General features: G+C 48.2%; 1 protein-coding gene across 15 annotated transcripts in view; it reads right to left on the bottom strand.

The window, feature by feature from the left end:
* Nucleotides 1–24,012, bottom strand: part of BCORL1 (BCL6 corepressor like 1) — a 1,042,621-nt gene that overhangs the window by 58,449 nt on the left and 960,160 nt on the right. For all 15 annotated transcript variants that reach the window (XM_085607780.1, XM_085607776.1, XM_085607781.1 and 12 more), the window contains 2 exons: nt 19,756–19,901; nt 19,539–19,616 (listed from right to left, as the gene is read on the bottom strand). In XM_085607780.1, the coding sequence (XP_085463906.1) occupies nt 19,539–19,616; nt 19,756–19,901 (224 nt within the window). The remainder of the gene's footprint in view (nt 1–19,538; nt 19,617–19,755; nt 19,902–24,012) is intronic.

Genomic DNA, 24,012 nt, shown 5'->3' with positions numbered 1-24,012 from the left:
GCACTTCAACGCACTTGCAAGCCACATCTATGTGTTTGCTTTCTTTGTCCGGAGTAGGGGCCTCGCTAGGGTCTTGTGCGTTCGCTGGTTTGCGGGCAGTATGCACCACCAGGAAATCTGGAAGGAGCTGGCCCTTAACATAGATGGGATCTCAAGGGGAAGTCTTGTACTTTTATTTGAATCAGGGAGTGATAAGATGAGCCTTATTGGCTTTTTGAAAATATAATGAGCAGGTTTGAGCATCCCTTTCAACATGGACAGATACTGCGTCGAACATTGTGAGGAGTAAAGAGTTTTGAAGAGGAAATCCTCATCGAAAGGCTCTGTGTGTACTTACAGTCTATTATATGCTATAGTCCTACCTAAGACCTCATGGTAGGAGGTGATGGCGCCGGAAAGGTAACGGTCAGGATCCGTGTCCCCTGTTGAATACACAACGTAAGAGTCCCATGGGTCTCCATGTGGGGTCATGTTGTATGGTTACCCCCTGCCGTGTTCACCTAGTTCAGAAAGTGGTGACCCCTGTGGTTTGTATGAGAGTGGGTCAGGCAGAGAAGCAGGTGGGGATGGTGATGCTAGAGGCCTGGGTGGTGTAGTGAAGGCAAAAGGCCGTGGAGGCTCAGGAAGAGGACTGGTGGCCTTGTTATGCTTCTTCTGTTGCTTCGGTGGTGGTGGTGGAAGCGCCTGGGCTTCCTCGAAGCTGAGCTGCCTTTTTGTAGGTCGGGTGCCTGGCATCAGAGGCTGTGTGAGAATTCGATCCATCTGGGGGTGGATGACAATTTGCCTACAGCAAGTGTCAAGTTCATCCTGTAGTTTCTGGAGGACTGGTTCGACAGGCTCAATGGCAGATATTCCCGTTGGCACCCAATGCTTCTGCACTGATTTGGGTTTTGACACCAACAATTTCGGATCTGAAAATTGGATCGACGCCAAGTAGGATGGCTTCAGGATTTTCTTTGGCCGAGCCAAAGCTGGGCATAGAATTCTAAGTAGACGGTTGGTACCGACCATGGCCTAAAGGCAGTGACGGCCAAGAAGCCTATCTCTGTGAGTCCAGAGCAGCTGTGTGTCGGGAGGTCTTCAATCTCAAGGTCGGAGTCAAAACTCTCGTCAGGCAAGAAAGGCTCCTCGTCGGCGGGCGACAGCTTTGGATGATCATGTTCCCCCTTGAGGTCCCGGATGCTAAAAAGGTCTGGGGTATTTCGTGGTTATCCTGCACTACCCGCTAGTCATGGGAAGTTAATTTTAACTGTATAGAGGATGAAGTTGAAAGAATTTTTGTAAAGCGCTCTAATAGCAAGCGGTTTCTTGGCGCTGCAGAGGGGAAAAGAGGAACTGAGGAAAGAAGGGGGAGAGAGATTAAGAGGGAAAGACAGAGGAAAAGAGATGGGTTTTCAGAGCTGCCCGAAAGTCCAAATAGGAGGGAATGGACCTGATCGCCAAAGGGAGTGTATTCCAGAAGTGGGGAGCAAGTGTCGAAAACGTAGAACCACCTGATTTCTTCTTGCGGAAACGGGGGACAAGGAGAAGAAACTGGGTGGAGGTACGAATATTTCTGGCAGGACCATGTGCATTGATCATAGATCTGATGAAGGCAGGAGCAGTACCAGCTAGAGACGTGAAGGTCAAACAGCCCATCTTGAAAAGCGAGCGTTCCCTAATGGGGAGCCAGTGGAGAGACTTAAGCAGAGGGGTGGTATGACTAGATTTGGGAAGCCGATAGATGAGGCGAGCCGCTTGATTTTGGACAAGCTGCAGGCGACGGCACTCGTAGGCAGGATTGCCCACATACAGGGCGTTCCCATAATCTAGGCGAGACAAGATCATTGCCAAAACAATGAGTTTAAGGGCTTCGACCGTGAAGTAACGCGAGACTTTCCGGATAGTTCTTAAAGCCAGAAAGCAAGAGGAAACTGCCGAGCTTATCTGGGGACGCACAGAGAGATCCTGACTGACTTTGATGCCCAAAGTTTTAACAGAGGCAGAGGGAAACGGGGGGGGGGAGCCAAAAATGGGGGGCCAAAAAGCAGGGGACCAAGGATTGAGGGGGCCACCAATGAGAACCAGCTCCGTCTTATCGGGGTTCAATTTTAAATGACTGAGGTTCATCCAATTGTAGATGAAAGTAAGAGTGGAGTGAACCCTGGAGACTGAGTCAGGAGAGGGGGAGAGATTGAAAATGAGCTGGAGGTCATCAGCGTAATTAAACGCCATGACCTCCATATCCTGTAAAGCAGCAATGAGGGGATGTATGTAAAGGTTGGATAAGAGGGGGGAAATGGAGGAACCTTGAGGCACCCCGCAAGGGACAGAGCGGGTGGGTGCAAAGAAGCCATCCAAACGAACAGCCTGGGTCCGGCCTGCTAGGAAAGAGGTGAGCCAGGTAAGGGCCGACCCCCGTAGGCCGGTGCCCTTGACACGGTCGAGGAGGATGGAATGGTCGACCGTGTCAAAGGCGGCGGAGAGGTCAAGAAGGACTAAGGCCTGGGGGGAATTGATGTCGGTACTGCGTCTGAGTTCATCGATCACTGATAGAACAACAGATTCGTAGAATGTGCAGGCCGGAAACCGGCCTGGTGGTCCGCTAGGAGATGATGGACCTCAATGTAGGTGGAGAGAGAGGAAGTGATATGGCTCTCCAGGATCTTGGCCAGGAGTGGGAGGAGCGAAATGGGTCTAAAGTTAGAGGGGACAGTAGGATCAGCACCGTTTTTTTTATAATGGGGATGACCGTGGCTGCTTTAAAAACATCAGGTACAATTCCTGAGGTAATAGAGGTGTTGAGCAGGGTAATAGGGGGGGCTGGGCAGTGGGAAAAGATCTCTCTTAGGATATGCGCAGGGCAGACATCCGCGGGGGAGCCAGTTTTAACTTTACCCAGGAGAGTACAAAAAGCCTCTTCTGAAATCAGGGGGAATTGGTCAAGAGAGGAAGGGGGCGGGGGTAAAGGGGGGCAAGAGAACAGGGGAGGTGGCATAGGAATGTTCTGTTTTATAGTGGCGATCTTTGTAATAAAAAAATCATTGAGGGAGTTGCAGAGAAGTTGGGAAGGAATGGATCTGGGTGCAACTCTATCGGAGGTAGCCAACTCGTGAACGATCGCAAATATCTCCTTAGATTTGTTAGCTGCCAGATGGATTTTCTGGGAAAAGTATTCTAGCTTGGCGGCGAGTATAGCTTTTTTATAAGCCCTAAGTAGAGACAGGCAGAGGATCTTAAGGTCAGGGCAGTATCTACGACGCCACTGGCGCTCAGCCTGCCGGAGTGCCAGCTTCTGGTTTTTTAGAGCATTAGAAAACCATCTGTTGGCATCGGGGGAGCGGCGCGTTCTGACCCGTCTAAGAGGCGCAACATGGTTGCAGGCCTCTAGAAGCTAATTATCAATAGTGGCTACCTGGCGATTAAGAGACAGGTCTGTCAGGGTAGGGTCGGAGGAGGCTAAGGACTGACCTAAGGCGGTCAGATCCACCCTGTTCCAGTTGCGAGCATAGCTGTTTTTGGGAAGAGGGGGGATGTTAATCTCTCCTAGAGGAATGGAAAAAGTAATCAAGAAATGGTCGGACCAGACACAGGGGGATATTGTAGGCGGACAGATTGACAGGTTAGTAGACCAAACTTGATCAAGGGTGTGCCCCTGAACGTGGGTAGGGGAAGAAATGTGAGGGGTAAAGTTAAGGCAGTGGAGAGTGTCGGAAAAGTCTTTAGATATGGTGTCTTCGCGTGGGTCACCCGGCCAGAAATTAAAATCACCCAGTAGGAGGACCGCAGAGTTGTTGACCACCAAAGTGGCTAGTAAGTCCTGTAGGGCTGGGATGAAGTGAGGATTAGCATGAGGGGGACGGTAAAGGAGTACAAAAGTAAGTGGGATGGCAAGGTTCGCAGAGCGTACAGCCAGAAAGTCGATGGAGGAAATGAGAGTGTGGTGAAGGGGCTGGAATTGAAGATTAGAACGTACTATCATAGCCACTCCACTGCCGAACTTCCCCTCAGGGCGGTCGGCGCGGAGGATGTAGTAGGAATCCGGGAGGGAAGTAAGGATGTCGGGGAGGGAAGCACCAGAGTACCAAGTTTCAGTAAGAAACAAGATCTAAGGTTTGGTGGTATCAAGGAGGTCAAGGAGCTCTAATTGGTGCTTGACCGCGGACCGGGTGTTAAGGAGAGAGACTAAAGCCGTAGGGGGGAGGCTATCAGAGTACTTAGGGCGGGAGACAGAAGGGGCAGGATGAAACACCTCCTTACGAGGACTAGGAAACGGGCATGAGAAAATAGCGCGATCAGGCTGGGCGATTCCAAGGGAATTGATCAGGACCAGAGTGGAAGGACTAATAGGCCAGTCACCATGAAGTGCCAGGAGCTGCTCAGGTAAATAGGAAAGGGGACAATGCAGGTGGGGGGCCCCGGGACCCGGCCTGGCGCTGACGGGCGCAGACGGGCTTGCCTTTGGCGCGCCGCCGGCGCACCCGCTGCGCGCTTCCGCTGCGCGGCCGGGGGAGACTCATCGATTAAGAGAGGAAGGGAAGGGGCGTGACCTAACGGCAATGGGCGTGGCCTGGCCTCAGGGCTTCCCCCAGAATGGCGGCAATCCTTCAGAGACCCGTAGCAGCGCCTGGATCGGCTGCGCGGGAGAAAGTGTTCACCAGAGGGTAAGGTCACCACTAAGTTAAAAACCAAGAATACACTTTTAAAACAAACAACACTCCCGGCTTCTGCCTCAGGAGTCCATTACCGTCTGCAACGCGCGATGAGGGGGGCGCGGTTGATATAGTGGGAGGGGCGTGGCCTAACGGCGATGGGCGTGGCCTGGCCTCAGGGCTTCCCCCAGAATGGCGGCAATCCTTCACAGACCCGTAGCAGCGCCTGGATCGGCTGCACGGGAGAAAGTGTTCACCAGAGGGTAAGGTCACCACTAAGTTAAAAACCAAGAATACACTTTTAAAACAAACAACACTCCTGGCTTCCGCCTCGGGAGTCAATTACCGTCTACCGGATGTGACCCATGATAATTCCCACCCTCCTATTCCCACTTCCACGATTCGTAAAACAGCTTCGGCCTTCCACAGAAAGTCTATGATTACAGCGCTTACCTCCATACGGAGTATGATGAATGGGACAGGCTGGGAGACTGCTGGTGTGAATAATCAAGCAAGACAAGATTATCTCTGTAATGTTTAATGTTCACTATGACAACGGGGTCCTGGTATATAAACAGATGGACATTAGTGACATTTCCGGGAGCATTATGAAAATTATATTCCATGCAGATATGATGGGTGCTTCTGAGGCACTAGACAAAACAGCAGACTCTCCAGATTAAGTGTAAACTGAAGTAAATCCAGCGTCTTTCCTGTTTATGCCCCTGTGGTGGATGCTGAACCAGTTGAGCTGGGGCATGAGCTCATACGGGAGCCGACCACCATTAAGTACATGGGGGTACCTATCTGTAGGACCACACACAAACAGCTGGAAGACAATGTGTTCCCGTTCTCTGGTCTTGGAGCCAACAGAGATTTCGGCACCGAGCGTGGCAGAAGCGCTGACAAGGCCTTTGGTTTCGAAGGACGATGGGGGTTGAGTGTCTTGAACACAAAAAAACAGAAAAGCTGAAATTGGAACCTAGCTAAGGGAGATAGAAGACTTACGCTCAGGTAGAGTGGGAAAGTCTACTGATGGGAAAGAAAACATTCTTTTTGTAGTCCCCTCACTCACCAGGGTTTCCCCTTGGTGACATGCTTCATCATTGGGGTCATCTCAATCCGCTGCGGATTGAGACGTGCTACAACTGAAGGAATTACATAGGAGCACTAGCGTGTAATCAATGTGTAGTGCAGTGATGTGGAGTGGAAAAAATGGGTTAAAAATATTTAACTAGTGGGTAAATGACTTTATTCATGCTTCAAGTTAATATGTTTAAAAACTGGGGTAACTACTAGGAAGAACGTAACGGTGATGAGTTAGGCATTCCTAGCGTAAGTCGACGTGTTTCGAGCCTCCCCACAGCTCTTCATCAGGACCACACAGGGACCAGCCCTGTGTGTACCACCCCTAGGTGACCTATAAGGAATATGCTACTTACCAGTATGCATCTGTTCTTGGCATGTAGAGCTGCAGATCTACACTCTTGTGCATAGATCGCCATCTGGTGTTGGGCCCGGATGTTTGCAGTTTGTTTTTCCTCTTGGAAAGTCTTTGGGAGTCACGAGGCCGGTGACTCCTCCTTTGGATCGTATTGCGCATGGGCCTCGGCTCCATCCTCAGATTGTTTTTCGCCAGCAAGGAAAGATGGAGCGTAGTAATAACAGTGAAGATGCCCAAGTGTGTGTTATCTAAATAAGATAAACTGGAACAGATGCAGGTAGGCGGGTGGGCGTGTGTAGATCTGCAGCTCTACATGCCAAGAACAGATGCATACTGGTAAGTAGCGTATTCCGTTAGAGGCATATGAGCTGCAGATTACACACTTGTGCATAGATTATATAGCAGTACCCACCGTTAGCTGCGACCACCCGTCTCTGTTGCAGTGGTTTGAAATAATGTTTTGAGTACAGCCTGGCCCACACTAGCTTGTTGCTTAGTTTGCACATCTACATAATAGTGTTTGGTGAAAGTGTGCGGTGTTGACCATGTAGCTGCTTTGCAGATATCATCTAATGGGATGTTTCCTAGAAAAGCCATTGAAGCCCCTATTTTACATGTAGAATGGGCTTTAGGGGGAACGGATAGCGTTCGTTTTGCTTTATGGTAGCAAATCTGAATGCATTTGGCAATCCACCTAGCTATCCCCGACTTGGAGATGGGGTTGCCCTTGTGTGGTGGAGAGAAAGAGACAAACAGTTGTTTGGTCTTACAGAAAGGTTGTGTTCTCTCGATGCAGTAGAGTAAGGCTCGTTTGACATCTAGTGTGTGTCGAGCTCTTTCTGCAACAGTTTGTGGTTGCGAGAAGAATACTGGTAGTTCTACAGATTGGTTTAGGTGAAAAGGAGAAATGACTTTAGGGAGGAATTTTGGGTTGGTACGGAGAACAACTTTGTTATGGTGCATTTGCAGAAACGGTTCTTGAATGGTAAATGCTTGTATCTCACTGACCCTTCTGAGGGAAGTGATGGCTACGAGAAAAGCGGTTTTCCAGGTTAAAAATTGGAGTTCACATTTGTGCAATGGTTCGAAGGGAGGCCCCATTAGCCTGGTGAGAACGATATTTAGGTTCCACACAGGTGAGGGTGGCACTCTGGGGGGAATTATTCTTTTAAGGCCTTCCATGAAGGCTTTAATGGCAGGTACTCTAAAGAGTGATAGATGTTGCCTGTTTTGTAGATAAGCTGCTATGGCTGCGAGGTGTAGTCGAATGGACGTATAGGCTAGATTACACCTTTGTAGGTGGAGTAAAGAGCCTATGATGTGTTGGATGGAGACGTCTAGGGTATTGATGGTGTTGTTGTGACAATAGACAACAAAACGTTTCCACTTGGCGGCGTAGCACGCGCAAGTAGTGGGTCGTCTAGCTTCCTTGATGACGTTCATACAGTCAGGGGGAAGATTTAGATAACCGAATTCTAGGACTTCAGGAGCCAGATCGCAAGGTTGAGCTGAGCTGGGTCCGGGTGTCTGATCTCTCCATGGTTCTGGGTTAAGAGGTGTGGAGAGAGGCGTAATCTTTGGTGCGGTACCACAGATAGTTCCAGCAGTGTGGTGTACCACGGTTGTCTGGTGTCATGGTTCCGCCACCCGCTACTCAACAGGAGGGTCAGCGGTCTAGCTCTTGCGGGTCGACAACGGAAGGCCAAAAGACTCACTTCCGGTTGACCGCGCACAAAAGCCGGGAACTCCGGCAACTGATCGCTTTGAATTCAAGTCATCGCCCTGAAAGGAGAGACGCCACTCCGGAGAAGACGAGTACCAGCCGACGGAAGGACGCGGCAGCAGACAACGACGGTTCAGGTACTGTCTTTCACAAACGGCGCTTCGCCTACAGAAGAACGGCGGTCCTTGCCATTTCTACTAGTAACTTTGCTTCCACGGCGCACAGACGGAGTGCAGTGGAACGGGGGTTTTCACCCTCATTATAATTTGCGCAGGAGCGCTGGTTTTGTTTATATAATTTTGGTTCACCCGTGCCCCAGTTGGATTGGGCTATTTATTATTTGCGCAGGAGCGCTGGTTTTGTTTATATCATTTTTTGTCCAAGAGCACTGGAACAGACTAAGGAGGCCAGCTGCTCGCATACCATCGGTACTGGAACAGACTAAGGAGGCCAGCTGCTCGCATACCCTCGTACCAGGTAAACCAGGGCCTCATTCGCACGACACAGGACAGAGGAAGGTGAAGGAACGAGCAGAACGCTAACGGTGTTCCATTCTTTCCCTCACAGCGTGTGTCCAGCGCCTTCTAGACCGTGCATCTATCTGGCTTCCACCCCGGGTACCCCCTTATCCTAGACGGAGCTACACCCCGACTAGGGCAAGGCGGGGAACGGGGTGGTGGTTCTTATCGCCTCTGCAGGAACATCCCACCCAGCTGACGGTAAGTCGTAGGGGGGAACTCTGACATCTGGTCCAAGTTGGAGCTACTAGGATCAGTGTGAGGGAGTGTTGCTGTAGTTTGCGCACCACTAGCGGAATGAGTGGGAGAGGCGGAAAAGCGTATGCAAATCTGACTGACCAGTTCATCCATATCGCATTTCCTTTGGACAATGGGTGTGGATATCTGGCGGCGAAGCTTGGGCACTTAGTGTTTTTGTGGGTGGCGAAGAGGTCTATCTGTGGATGCCCCCACATCTGAAAGTACGGGTGTAGAACTTGTGGGTGGAGTTCCCACTCATGGATTTGTTGCGTTTGTCTGCTGAGCAGATCTGCCATAGTGTTTTGGACTCCTGGGACATGCTGAGCTAGGATAAAGATGTTCTGGGGTATGGCCCATCTCCATATGCTCTGTGCTAGCTGAGAGAGCTGTGGAGAGTGTGTGCCGCCTTGTTTTTAAATATAGTACATGGCTGTCATGTTGTCTGTGCGGATTAGGACTGCCTTGCCTGAAATCTGTGTTTGAAAAGATTTTAGGGCTTAGAAGATTGCTAGTAACTCCAGATGGTTGATGTGGAGTAACTTTTGTTGAGGTGTCCATGTGTCCTGCACGGTGAGATGTAATAGATGAGCTCCCCAGCCGGAGAGCAATGAGTCTGTGGTTAGTACTATCTGGGGAACCGGGTCCAGGAACGGTCGACCTGTGGAAAGGTTTGTGGTGGTCCACCACTGTGAGAGCGATGGGTGCGACCGTCTACCAACACCAGATCTGTTAATTGACCCTGGGCCTGGTTCCATTGGCGCGCTAAGCACTCTTGAAGAGGACGCATCTGGAGTCTTGCGTGAGGTACTATGAAGATGCAAGAGGCCATCATCCCTATTAGTTGCATTAACACCCGAGCTGGAAGGGAGTGTTGTGCTATGAATTTTGCGCGTAGAGCCTGAATGCTTGCAATCCTGGCAGGATTGGGGTAGGCGAGCGCTTTTGAGGTGTCTATAGTGGCACCTAGATATTGTTTTATGTGGGATGGTTGTAGATGGGACTTTTCATGGTTTACTGTGAAGCCTAGCTGGTGAAGTAGCTGTATCGTGGTGTGTGTGTGTGTTGTACACACTGATTGTATGAACTGACTTTTATCAACCAGTCGTCTAGGTATGGGAAGACATGAATGTGCTGTCTTCGCAGATGTGCTGCCACCACTGCGAGGCACTTAGTGAATACTCGTGGTGCGGTTGCGATTCTGAACAGGAGCACTTTGAATTGGTAGTGTTGGCCATCCACTACAAATCTGAGGTACTTCCTATGAGCGTTGTGCACTGGGATGTGGAAATAAGCGTCTCTGAGGTCCAAAGTTGTGAGGAAGTCGTTTTGGGAAAGTAGCGGAAGTACCTGCTGAAGCGTCACCATATGAAAATGGTCTGAGTGTATGTATTTAATTAGGGGCCGAAGGTCTAGGATAGGCCGTAGAGTCTCGTCCCTTTTTGGTATGAGAAAATATAGGGAGTAGACCCCCATATTTTGTTGGTTGGTAGGAATGTGTTCTACTGCTTTTTTGTGTAGGAGGGAGATTACCTCCTGCTTGAGGAGCAGTAGATGTTCTGGTGACATTGGGCGTTGTCTGGGTGGAATGTTTGGGGGGGGTCGATATTAGTTCTAGGCAGTAGCCTGACCGAATTATTTGGGTTACCCATTTGTCCGAGGTGATGGTAGTCCAGACCGGAAGGAAATGTTGGAGTCTGCCCCCGACCGGAGTGGGATGGTCTGGTGGAAGTGGAGGGAAGTCATTGGGTAGGCGCGGTGGCAGAGCGGGAGGTGTTTGTTTTGCCTCTGCCTTTGTTATTGTTGCCGCTGTAGCCGCCCCTTTGGTAACCCCTTGTGAAGGTGGACTGAGTAGGGGATTTGTATGAAGTGGAAGCGGTGTCTGAGGAGTAGCCTCTGGATGTGCTCCGAAAGGAAGAGCGGCGAAAGGAGCGTCTGGGAGGGTGAGATTGTAAGGCTCCCATGGATTTTGCCGTGTCAGTGTCCTTTTTCATTTTCTCTAGGGCGTCATCCACTTTTGGGCCAAACAAATGTTCCTGGTCAAAGGGATGGTTGAGGATGGAGGCTTGTACCTCCGGTTTAAAACCTGATATCCTTAGCCAGGCATGGCGACGGAGGAGGACACTAGTATTGATGGCCCTAGAGGCTGTGTCTGCTGCATCAAAGGCACAACGTATGGAGGTGTTAGTAATTGTTTTGCCCTCCTGAATTAGCTCATTGGCCCTAGCTTTGTATTTATCAGGGAGATGGTGCATTATGGCTTCTAGCTCGTCATAATGGGCCCTGTCATACCTCGCTAGTAGTGCTTGTGTATTGGCGACATGCCATATATTTGCCGCTTGAGATGCAGTACGCTTGCCTGATGAGTCCAAGAGTTTACACTCTTTGTCTGGTGGTGGTGCGTCACCTGACGCCTGGGAGTTGGCCCTTTTCCGTGCTGTGGATACTACCAGGGAATCTAGTGGCGCTGGCCCTCTGATGTAGGAGGGATCTGTTGGGGCGTCTTTATACTTCTTTTCAATGTGCGGGTTAATGACCCTGGCCCTAACTGGGTCCTTAAAGATGTCCGGCGCATGTTTTATAACACCTTTTAGCATAGGCAATATGGAGGTGGTCCTATGTGTGGTGTCAAATGTATCTAGAAGGAAATCCTCCTCCACTGGGTCGGTATGTAAATCCACCCTGTGGTAGTGTGCGCCCTTTGCAGTAAATGGTTGAACCCCAATGAGTCTTCTGGTGGAGAAGGTCTGGAAGGGTAAAGATCGTCTTGTGGGACGTTAGGGATATCAGGGACATTATAATCGTCCCATGGGTCTGGGGATCCTGTGGGAGTGGGGTCCCCTGTAGGTATATCTTGGGGCACATCCCCTATGTCATCGTATGGATCCCCTTGAGCATCATTATCCGGGGATAGGGTCGGGGAATGATGAGGTGGGGGTGGAGAAGGTGGAGGAGGGGAAGGTGGAGGAGGTGGTGGAGGTGGGGAAGGTATTCTGAAATGGGAGGTAGCAGAGTCCTTCATTTTTGGAGGTGGAGACGGAGCAGGTTTCTCTAACTGTCTCTTTTTGATAGAGAGCATCAAATGTCCAGTTTTGGGATCCTTAGTTAATGTTTTTTGTAAGGGATCCGGTGTGAAAAGTTCTGGAGAGGTTGGTTGGTCCGTCGGCGCTGAAGGCATTGGGGCCGTTGTTATTTTAGGTTTGTCGGTGCTGGTTCGTTGTTTGGAACCATGCTTGGAAAGCTCTGATTGTTTAGTAGGCGCCGAGATGGATTTCGGCTTCGAAGTGTCGGTGGCCTTGTGGGCTTTTGTCGGTACCGAAGATGGGGTCAGTGCCGAGGAGCTGGGTCTCGACCCCGAGTGTTTTGGTGTGGGGCTTGGTGTCGAGATGGAGGCCGGATTCTTTTTCGGTGCCGAAGAGTGTTTATCGGCTCCGACGGTGGGCTGGTTCGAGCCCGAGCCGCCTGAAGGCTTAATTAGCTTCTTTACCGGCCCCGAAGGTGCGGTGTGGGAAGCATTGTCTTTGGTCTTGCTTAGGCCCAAAGGCGTGACCGAAGCCTTTTTCGGTGCCGGTGAGGGTGTGGGGGGGGGGGGTAGAGTAGTACTCACGACCCTCTGTGCCGGAGTGATGTCCTCCACATCTGAATCGTCGGCTTCGTAGGCGCTGACTAGTCCCTCGTCGGTGTGTTGTTCTGGAGCATCGACGCCTTCCCCGAAGATGTCGTCCGGGATCGCCGTGGAAGAGTGTGCCATGGTTCTTCTGGCTCTTCGGTCGCGAATCGTTTTCTTGGACCGGAAGGATTTACACGCCGGACAGTCTCGAGCCTCGTGTTCAGGGGAGAGGCAGAGGTTGCACACCTCGTGGAGATCGGTGTGGGGGAATTTGGAGTGACTCGAAAGAATCCTTAGAAGAAAAACAAGTTTCAAATGTCAGAGCCCAACGCGACATGGCAGAAGTTTGCCTAGCATGTGCACCAACAGCCACACATGCTACAGATAGTGTTACTGAAGATAAGTAACTATTTCTTTTAATGAATCTATCTTCCTACAGAATCTACAACTTATGAGCGAGTCCCAAAGCAGTACTTCTCTAGAAGGTAGGATCCACAAATTGTTTGTGATTTTGGATCATGGGTTGCTTTTAAAGGGGAGACATCCATTACAACGCGGTCTTTACACTGCGATACATTTACAACGTGGCCATTACAATGCAAGTCGTTACAACGACTTGCGCTGGATGGAGATATATACTAAGGAATAGTATGATTTACTATTCCAACACCTTCCCTACTGTTACGTAGGCTGGAGTTGGAATAGTAAATCATACAATTCCTAAGTCCAGCACCTCCAGCGCAAGTCGTTGTAACAACTTGCGTTATAATGACTGCGTTGTAGACTTATCGCAGTGTAAAGGCCACGTTGTAACGTCATACTTTACTTTTAAAGACATTTCCCCTAATAAAAAAGTAAATATACCCAGCCCTTAAAGTGAGGTAGCACCTTCTTAATTTGCCTCATTTGTAACAATGTCCACAATTCAATTAAGATGTCCTAATAACTTGGTTACAGTAGAGGTGGCTGCTATATGCTGCACTCCTCTCTGTGATGTAATGTTGTTGAATGTATTACTCTACTGCAGGGCAAAAGTGGTGTTATAGTCAGTCCTTGAATTGTGGGGGTAGTGCGCTCTCTTTTAGCTCCGACTTGAATACTTGTCACTCTGTGGCTGTCCATATAGGCCAGAGAACTATCCATAGCTTTGAAAAGGATCTCCTTAGTTTGGAGACCCATCTCTTGGTTGCAATGTTCCTTGACTAAAAGATGTCCTTTGCAAAACTCTAAAATCTTAGGAGGGTCGGCTTCATTGTTAATGTTTCACCAAAATGTGCTGCACATTGACCTAAGTTTTTAACCTTGTTTCAATTCCTGGTCAAAGTCAAGTTTCTAGGATTAGGATTGTAACTATGCACTCTGAGGTGTCCGTTATGCCTGGACACATTTTGAAGGGCTGGTAGAATAACAACCTCTCCAGCCGGTGTACCTCATGCTGACAAGTGCCACTGTACAAACTGCTATCTTGTGTCTGGCATCAAGGAATAATACGACTATTGGGACTAGTATCTTGTGAATTGTGGTCTCTGGTTAAAATTTTCAGGTGGAATGGCACAAAGTCGACTAAATGGCACCCACCAGGACAATGAAGAGTAGTTCAGAATTAACATGCTACTGCACATTTAATAATAGCTATCTCAGGAACTGTACATCGTTAGATGATGTTTCAAACTATTCTGGATGCAGACTGACCAGTTACTGAGTTAACTTTGGGCTCTGGAATAGGTGAACCTACTCTCTCAAAACTGGGTAGCAAGAGGGGCACACAAGCTCAACAATAAGCACAATCTCAGTATAACATTGTCAAGTTCTCAGCTCTCATGTAGCAAATTGAAATATTTTACACTGATTATGCCTCCAACTGTGAGTTTGCAAGTTCCTGTGGCTCCCTTCCTTATGCTTTTCTCCATGCAGGTCTGAGCCTGTCAGGCCTTGTGTTGGTCCTCTTAGCCCGGAAAATAGATCAGCGTAAAACTACTCTCTGCCGACTCTTGGGGGCACAGACCCCATGGCTTGCATCAAGAACAGGGAACCTGGAAAAGCTATAATGAGGTACTGCATCCGATCTCCGTATAAATCACGTGTCCAAATCAATCAATCACGCCACAGCATTTCACTGAAGTTTTTAGGTCTCGCGCCCAGCGATGTACTGCGCAGCAGTGCTCAAGCAGATAGAGTCCTTTTGTCCGGGGTTCTGAAATGGACCCTGGAATTGTACACGCTTGTGTGTGTATTTTTAGTTTGGTCTTCTGTGATTGGGCTTTGAGTGCGTGTTTTTTTAAACAGACCACGCAATAGGCCAAAGGCGGGCGCATTGCTCCGCCCATGGCCTATTGGTGTCTGTTACGCGCACCAAAGCGCATGTGGTTTCAATTATCGTGCCCAGACACGGGTGCGATAATTGAAAGCACATGTTCGCTGTGGCGCGCGCGAACCTCTTGCGGGCGTGTCCTTTTTTCTTGCCGCTTGTATTCAGATGGAGCTGGGATCAGAGGAGCTGCAGCCGCTCCTCGGGCTGTAGCGGGGTAAGTCACTCCTCTCTATTTTTTAATTACTTTTAGCACAGAGTTGGCAACATCATCCCGGCACCTTGCCTGTACCAGCTCTTGCTACTGTACTCTGCGTGCGCTGGCTGCCGCCCCTTGGACATGTGTGCGTGTCCTACCTCAGGCTCTTACTGGGTCTCGTAAGCTGTAATGTGAAAGTGGGTCATAGAGGGGTGGGCGCTCTTCATAAGGGGATCTAAGCAGACCTCCGCTGGCACGGGGTCCGCTATGGAGGAGTTGTGAAAGTTTCTGGCATCGCCCCTAGCTCTGAGCAGTTGGGGGTTTGCAGCAGGCGAGCAAGGGCATTCACGCTGCTTGATTTGTATATTGATTTCCATACACCCTGTGTGCGTCTTATAAGTCGGACTAAGAGTGGCCTTTTGCCCCTTGCTGCGAATGCTGCCCATGCACAGAGCATGCCACTGTGAGGCAGGGGCCTCTTTCCCACCAGGTGCATGGGATATCGCAGGCTCTGTCAGCCCGTTTTTATGGCCTAAATGTGCCTCATGTTTGTCCATTATAACAGTAACGTATCCCAACCCATTTCCTCCCCCAATATACTTGCAGGAGCCAGCATGAAAATGCAAAACTGGAGGAGCTTTTAAAACGTAACATAAGAAAGTTTGAGATTTCTGGAAGAGTCATGTTCTGCTACTGCACGAGCCTTTGTTTGCTCCGTACACACCGCCTTCAATGATCCAGAAATGAAATGAATTTCATATCTTTCATTCCCGTTTTCTTCTTTGCTCTTTTGATTTTGTCCCGGACCCCTTTTTAATTTGTGAATGAAAGTTGTGTGTGTGTTTATTTTCCGCCTGCGCCTTGCTTACAGATTCCTCCCCCTCGGGCAGCTGGACAGGTGTCTGTGATGGCTCCCTCTTTTGATGCCGGGACAGGTTTTTCAAGTCCTCTTTGGTACCGTGTTGTAACCGTGGGAGAAGCGGAGATGAAACAGCTCTCAGTCATTAAGTGTCTTTTGACCTCCCACGTGTCACAGAACTGGAGCTAAACCAGGTGTGTCCGTGCTTTCTTCGATCCTGTGCTTCGGTGCGTTGTCTGTCTCGGGGAGTAGTGCTGCGATTGGAACCAGTTTTCTGAGTGTGTAGTGCAAGAGCTAGCAACCCTCCACAGGAGTGCACCAGCTTCTACTTATTGTGAGTGGGCTGGCTTGTGAGAAAGTGACTATCACCTCACTGCAGCAGCACTTCTGTGGTCCACGGGGATGGAGGAGGTGTGTCGCAAGAGGACGTGGGAGATGGTGGCAACACATTCACCGGCTGTTTCCGGTGTGGAGGGGCTCGGGGCTGGGGTGAGAGAGACAGCAGTGTGTGTGAGACAGCAGTGTGTGAGAGACAGCAGTGTGTGAGAGACAGCAGTGTGAGAGAGACAGCAGTGTGAGAGAGACAGCAGTGTGAGAGAGACAGCAGTGTGAGAGAGACAGCAGTGTGAGAGAGACAGCAGTGTGAGAGACAGCAGTGTGTGAGAGACAGCAGTGTGTGAGAGACAGCAGTGTGTGAGAGACAGCAGTGTGTGAGAGACAGCAGTATGTGAGTGAGACAGCAGTGTGTGAGAGAGACAGCAGCGTGTGAGAGAGACAGCAGCGTGTAAGAGAGACAGCAGCGTGTAAGAGAGACAGCAGTGTGTGTGTCCTAGAGAGAGCATGGAGTGTGTGAGACAGCAGTGTGAGACAGCAGTGTGTGTGAGGCAGCAGTGTGAGAGGCAGCAGTGTGAGAGGCAGCAGTGTGAGAGGCAGCAGTGTGAGAGGCAGGAGGCAGCAATGTGAGAGGCAGCAATGTGAGAGGCAGCAATGTGAGAGGCAGCAGTGAGAGACAGCAGTGTGAGAGAGACAGCAGCGTGAGAGAGTCAGCAGTGTGAGAGAGACAGCAGTGTGTGTGTGAGAGACAGCAGTGTGAGAGACAGCAGTGTGTGTGTGTCCTAGGGAGAGCGTGGTGTGAGAGAGACAGCACTATGTGAGAGAGACAGCAGTGTGAGAGACAGCAGTGTGTGTAACAAAGACAGTAGTGTGTGTGAGAGAAACAGCAGTGTGAGAGACAGCAGTGTGTGTGTCCTAGGGAGAGCATGGTGTGTGAGAGACAGCAGTGTGAGAGACAGCTGTGTGAGAGACAGCTGTGTGAGATAGCGCTGTGTGAGATAGCACTGTGTGTGAGAGACAGCAGTGTGAGAGACAGCAGTGTGTGTAAGAGACAGCAGTGTGTGTAAGAGAGAAAGCAATGTCTGTGAGACAGCAGTGTGTGAGCATAGCATAGCACATCAAAACACAACATAGCATAGCATAAGAAAACACAACATAGCATAACAAAACATAGCATAACAAAACACAACAAAACAGCATAGCATAACAAAACATAGCATAGCATAACAATACATAGCATAACTATACGTAGCATAGCATAACTAAACATAGCATAGCATAACAAAATACAACAAAGCATAACATAACAAAACATAGCATAGCATAACAAACACACAACAATATACTTTTTAGAAAAGAAAAACAATATAAACAAGCATTTGCAATGCAATAGGTCTCGCATTATTAAAGTTTGAGCTATTGGCATTGTTAAATAATGAAACACCAATAGCTCAAACTTTAATAATGCGAGACCTATTGCATTGCAAATGCTTGTTTTTTATTGACAGGTAGTACTTAAACATAAGTGTTGTACAGAGTTAAACGTATCCACTGCAGTTAGATGTGCCAACAAAATATGTCAAAGGTGATGGTTGAGGTGAGGATAGGGTCAGCTTTTTGCTTAAAAACAGCTCCATGCACACCAATGAACTGCCACCAACAGTGAATCTAACTGCAGACTTTATGGGCTGTACATCATTTGGCTGGACCACTGGCTAGAAGAATAACACAGTAATGAGTGAGCAACTACACATTATGACACACCTTCAGTCGACTAGATGCTAAAATCACAGAGACTAATGATGAAAGATGTTCGCCAGAATCCTCCTAAAAGGAAGGAGGGAGTAACTTATCGATGCCAAATACTGTTCTCACAGTACCCAAAAGGAGGAGGGAGGCAAGGTTGGCACCACATTGCAGTGGGGGTCTGGGATGGACACAGCCAGACAGGAGTTGAACTCTGCATGAAGGTGAGATAATGTCTCCAGAGCAAAAGAAAATATGGTCATAGAAGGTTGTAAGCAACAGGTCAGTAGATGCCTTCTCAGTGGACCTTGATAATCAAACCAGTCTAGAACAAGCTTACAGCAGAGACGTTTTAAGGCTGGAGCAAAGTGGTCAATTGAACAAAGCCCTTCCTTCTAAGGGGCCCAGCGGTGAAAGTACATTTTCTCTCTATCTGATCTCTGCCTATTCTATTTATCTTTTTCTAAACCTCTCTCCCCCTTTGACTACTTCTACCCCTGACTAAGTTTCAGTGTCACATTAAGGATTTTTGTGTTCATGGGCAAGATCTATTTCAACTGTTGTGTGACCCTGTTAAGGTGTGACATACTTTAGTATTTTTGTTTGGCATTATGGATGATATGAATTATCAGGAAATGAGTAGTAAAATTCAAATTTGTTCCCTACAGGGGCCGCGCAAAATATGTCCTGCTGGTGGCCCCAAACGACCTTAAGTTCAGCAAGACCTTAAGTGAGCAAAAAAACGATGGATTTTGGCCCAGATCTCTGTACTGGGGTGAATGTATGACATTGTTCTGCATTCTGTCCATCAACAGTTCTTTTTGCATTTGTCACCCCGAGTGGGACGGGTATGCTCAGACGTGAGTCCCGTGCTCTCTATGCCACTGGAATTAAGCTATCCTGGCTGAAGAGGGGTGAAACCCTGAAACCGGTCCTAGGATGCTTGTTTCCAGTCCAAGGAGGACTTGGCCTGGCAGTTCGGGCTGGACTGTTCCCATAGGGCACAGGGTCAAGACTGATTTGCATATGGCTGGGTTCAAACTGGAATGGCATGCTGAGCAAAAAAACGATGGATTTAGGCCCAGATCTCTGTACTGGGGTGAATGTATGACATTGTTCTGCATTCTGTCCATCAACAGTTCTTTTTACATTTGTCACCCCGAGTGGGACGGGTCTGCTCAGACGTGAGTCCCGAGCTCTCCTTGCCACTGGAATCAAGCTATCCTGGCTGAAGAGGGGTGAAACCCCGAAACTGGTCCTAGGATACTTGTTTCCAGTCCAAGGAGGACCTGGCCTGGCAGTTCGGGCTGGACTGTTCCCATAGGGCACAGGGTCAAGACTGATTTGCATATGGCTGGGTCCAAACTGGAATGGCATGTGAGCAATAAAACAATGGATTTAGGCCCAGATCTCTGTACTGGGGTGAATGTATGACATTGTTCTGCATTCTGTCCATCAACAGTTCTTTTTGCTTAAGTTAACACTGATTGACAGGTCCAGGGTGAACAATGAGGGTGCAACACATTTATTTTACCCTCCTAGATTTACCCGGAGGTGCTGCATTCAGCCAGGGAAGGTAACCTTAATTCAAGAGGTGAGCCATTAAATAGGCTGCCCTACTTACTCATTAAGAGAATAGGACTGCAGGGGGTTTCAGTGGGCCCATATTTGCATAGACAGCTCTGCTTAAAAAAATCTAAAATCTCATGTGGTATGAGGTCTCCTTTGCTCTGTATGCACAATATATAGTTCTTCATAGAGTTTGCAGACCACAGGTACTCACCTTCCTTTCCGTACTAAGAAGCCATTTAATCCCTCCTCTAAAAGCAGTATTGTTCATGCAAGAACATGGGTGCTTCAAATTTAGAGGAAGAGTTCTATAAAAACAGATCGCAATGGAAAACAGTAGATCGAATCCCAAATAACTCACCCAAAACAGAGCTGCTATGAAAGTCCCAGAAAATGTGAGGATCGCCATCAGAACGGCCTCTAAGATCATCGAGGTAATCTGAAAGCAATGACAGTTGAGAATCATGAGCACGGGATGAACAATGTAAAGGGTTGGATTAGGAGTTCAGAATGACGAAAACTCCTAAAACAAGACAACAAAACGAGTGTACAAATAAAAATATTGCAATTAATATTACCAGTTAGATACTGCTTCATAGCATCACTGCTTGCTAGTTTCATTGCTGTTTGTCCAGAGTATGTGGCCAACGTTGGATCCGCACCATATGACAAAAGAAGCCAGACTGCCTCCAAGCTATCATTCACTGCAGCATCATGAATTGGCCTGCAAAATTATACACAATTAATAAATGGATATTAAGCAATGGCAGTTATAATCTCTCCAATGTCCTGTACTCTGGCTTTAACAAGGCCCCAGCAAAAAGTCCAAATGGGACGCACATCAAACAGACGGAGCTAGTAAACAGAGGCAGAAAACCGGTAATGTGATGAGGTAGAATACAAAATGGAATATAGGATCTTGATGGAAAATCAGTTAAAAAAACATGAGTGCCCTTAACTTCTGCATACTTTCAGCTCTGGTTTATTTTGGCAACTTATTTATGAAGGTCATCTAGCAGACCCTCACTACCTGAAGGGTAGCTATCCAGCCAGTACCTCTAGCAGGCGATACCAGCCACAGGAATTATAAAACCATGGGAGCACAGGAGGTCAGTATAATTCACTTGGATACTTCAGCTGCACAAAGCTACTTATTGGCTGAGTGTATTACCAGACCTTTTTTCCTCCCACCCATAATGGGCCCCTAAGGGGAGCTAATAGGTTACGTACCATTAGATGAGGTGTAGGGGTTCCCACACAAAAGATTAACGTGATATGGGTAGATATAATTGTTACTAATAAGCCAGAATTGGTCTGAGCCGCCTGGTCTGCCGCTCAGACAGTCCGTGGGAGCCTGTGGCTTTTCTCCAACACATCTTGGTTGAAGAAAGAGAAATGCACATGTCTGTTTGACTGGCCTAAGACGGCCGGCTAAACTTACATGCACACTTCCAAGTGCCCACCTCTCCTACCGGCCCTGCCTCACCCAACAGGCATGCCTAAACCAGTCACAGAAAAATAAAATGATGTTGTTTTATTATCATTTTATTTTTCTCTCTCTGACAAGTGGGGAGATGCTTCTCTGCCATTACGGAGGAGGCGCCCCTGCTTTCTACCCCAAAAATCCACCATCCCTGAACCATAAAATCACTCACTACCCCGAACTCCACCCACTCCTGAACCTTTGACGCCTAAACCCCACTCATCCCATAACACCTAAAGCACCTCAGCAAACCCAAACTCCACCCATCCCTGAACCCTAAAAGAATCTCTCTGCCCTTAAACACCAGCTGTCCATGACCCTTTAGAACTCTTCATAGCCCGAAACAACTTACCCCTGAACTCCAAAGACCCCTTTCAAAATCTAAACTCCACCCATCCTTGAATCCTTAAAACCCCTCGCCACCCTAAACTGCATCCCATCCTGAACTCTAAAAACTCTTCATCACCCCAGTTGCTAAGCATAAATGCACCTTACGAACCCTCACCAGCCATAAACTTTGCCCCTGCATGAACGCTAAAAGCCCTCAACACCCTTACACTGAACCCACTCCTTTCTATGCCTGAACACCAATCATTCCTGAACTCTGAAAACCCCTTATCGCCCTAGACAATACCCATCCCTGAACCCAAAAGCCCCACAGTAGTCCTAAACTCCACACAAGTTTAATGCAATTTTGGACTTGTCCTTAAAGGATAATGTTACTTACCCAGTAAGCATCTGTTCTTGGCATGTAGAGCTGTAGAGTCACATGCTGTGCATAGCTCGCCATCTAGTGTTGGGTCCGGATGTTTGCACTTGTTTTTCTTCGAAGAAGTCCTTCCAGTCAAGAGATAGGTGACTCCTCCTTTCGATGATAGTGCCCATGGGCATCGACTCCATTGTTTGCCACAGAGGGTGAGAATGGAGTAGAAGTAAAGCATAGAGGTGTCCATGAGTATGTATGTAAATTAAATAGAGAACTGCAGCAGCTACAGGTATCCGGGGAGGTGGGTTGGCCCATGTGACTCTACAGCTCTACATGCCAAGAACAGATGCTTACTGGGTAAGTAACATTATCCGTTCGAGGCATGTGCGCTGTAGATCACATGCTGTGCATAGATTACATAGCAGTATCCTCCCAAAGCGGTGGCTAACCTGTAGCTGTTGGAGTTGTCTGAAATAGTGTTAAGTACTGCTTGACCCACATTGGCTTGTTGTCTTGCTGACACATCTACAAAATAATGTTTAGTGAATGTGTGCGGTGTAGACCATATTGCAGCTTTGCAAATGTCAACAATAGGAATGTTTCCTAAAGAAGCCATAGTGGCCCCCAGCTTACGAGTGTAATGTGCCCTAGGGGGTACAGTTAGAGTTCTCTTTGCTTTTGCATAGCAGGTTTGCATGCACTTAACAATCCACCTTGCAATGCCTGATTTTGAGATAGGATTGCCTTTGTGTGGTGGTGCAAAAGCAACAAACAGTTGTTTCATTTTACGAAAAGATTTTGTCCTTTCAGTGTAGTACAAGAGTGCTCTTCTAACATCCAAGGTGTGTAGAGCTCTTTCTGCAACTGAATCAGGTTGAGGAGAGAATACGGGTAGTTATACCGACTGATTTATGTGAAATGCAGATACGACCTTGGGTAAAAATTTAGGATTAGTACGAAGAACCACTTTGTCTCTGTGTATTTGGAAAAATGGTTCTTGTATGGTTAATGCCTCTAATTCACTCACTCTCCTTAATGATGTGATTGCAATGAGAAAAGCTGTTTTCCAAGAGAGGAACTGTAGTACGCATTTGTGCATGGGCTCAAAAGGTGGGCCCATCAACCTTGTAAGGCCTATATCAAGATTCCACAGTGGAGTTGGTGGAAGCTTTGCTGGTATGTCTCTTTTTAGTCCTTCCATGAAAGCTTTGATCACAGGTACGCCAAACAACGACAAAAGCTGTCTATTTTGTAGATATGCAGCAATTGCCGCTAGGTGTAGTCTGACAGAGGTTTAAGCCAAAGTTGACTGTTGCAAGTGTAACAGATAGCAAATGATTTTCTGTATAGAAGCATCAAGAGGGTTGATATGATTTTTACCACAGTAGATAACAAATCTCTTCCACTTAGCTGCGTTGCAGGCCCGTGTAGTAGGTCTTGTAGCCTCCCAAATGATATTCGTACATTCTGGTGGAAGGTTTAAGTAACCAAACTCTAAGATTTCAGGAGCCAGATAGCGAGGTTCAGCTGTTTGGGATCTGGGTGTCTGATTTCTCCAAGGCTCTTTGTCAGGAGACTGGAGGTTAAATCCAGCTTTTGATACGGAACCAGAGATAGCTCCAACAGGGTTGTTAACCAAGGTTGACGTGCCAATGTCGGAGCTACTAGGATTAGTGTGAGAGACGTTTGCCTGAGCTTGTGAACCACTAATTGAATAAGTGGGAGAGGCAGAAAAGTGTAGGCAAATATTCCTGACCGGTTCATCCATAGTGCATTGCCCTTAGATTGCAGGTGTGGGTACCTGGAGGTGAAGCTTCGGAATTTTGCATTTTGGTATGTGGCGAATAGTTCTATGTGAGGAACTGCCCAGCTTTGAAAGTATGGGAGGAGAACCTGAGGGTGGAGTTCCCATTTGTGTATTTGCTGCCTCTGCCTGCTGAGATCTGCAATCTGGTTGTTCACGTCTGGGAGGTGTTCCGCTAGGAGATAACGTTTGTGGTGAATGGCCCTCCTCCAGATGTCTTTGGCTAAGTGGGACAGTCGGAGAGTGTCCCCCCCCGTTTTTGTATGTATTACATAGCTGTCATGTTGTTTGTACAAACAAAGACAGCTTAGCCCTCCAGGTGAGCTTGAAACACCTTGAGGGCTAGAAAGATTGCAAGCAGCTCTAGAGGACTGATGTGGAGCAACTTCTGCTGTTGACTTCAAAGGCCTTGCACTGTGTGATGTTGTAGGTGAGCTCCCCAACCAGTGAGGGATGCGTCCGCTGCAAGTACTATCTGTGGAACCGGGTCTATGAACGGCCGTCCTTTTGACAAATTTTGTGTGTTCAACCACTGCAGAGAGTGATGAGTACAGCCGCTTACCAACACTAGATCGATCAATAGACCGTGTGACTGGTTCCACTGACTAGCTAAGCATTCTTGAAGTGGACGCAGGTACAGCCTGGCATGGGGGACGATTATGATGCAAGATGTCATCATTCCCAGCAGTTGCATATACATCCAAGCTGGAATCCAATGATTGGGTTGAAACTGGAGAACTAAAGCCTGAATATTTCGAATTCTGGCTGTGCTGGGGAAGGCCAGAGCTTTTTGAGTATCTAGTGTGGCTCCTAGGTAGTCCTGAGTATTGGCTGGTTGGAGA

This window comes from Triturus cristatus, chromosome 5_2, assembly GCF_964204655.1.
Source record: "Triturus cristatus chromosome 5_2, aTriCri1.1, whole genome shotgun sequence".
Classification (NCBI taxonomy): Eukaryota; Metazoa; Chordata; class Amphibia; order Caudata; family Salamandridae; genus Triturus; species Triturus cristatus.
Note: the sequence above shows the minus strand (reverse complement) of the source record. Positions and strands in the feature narration are given on the sequence as shown.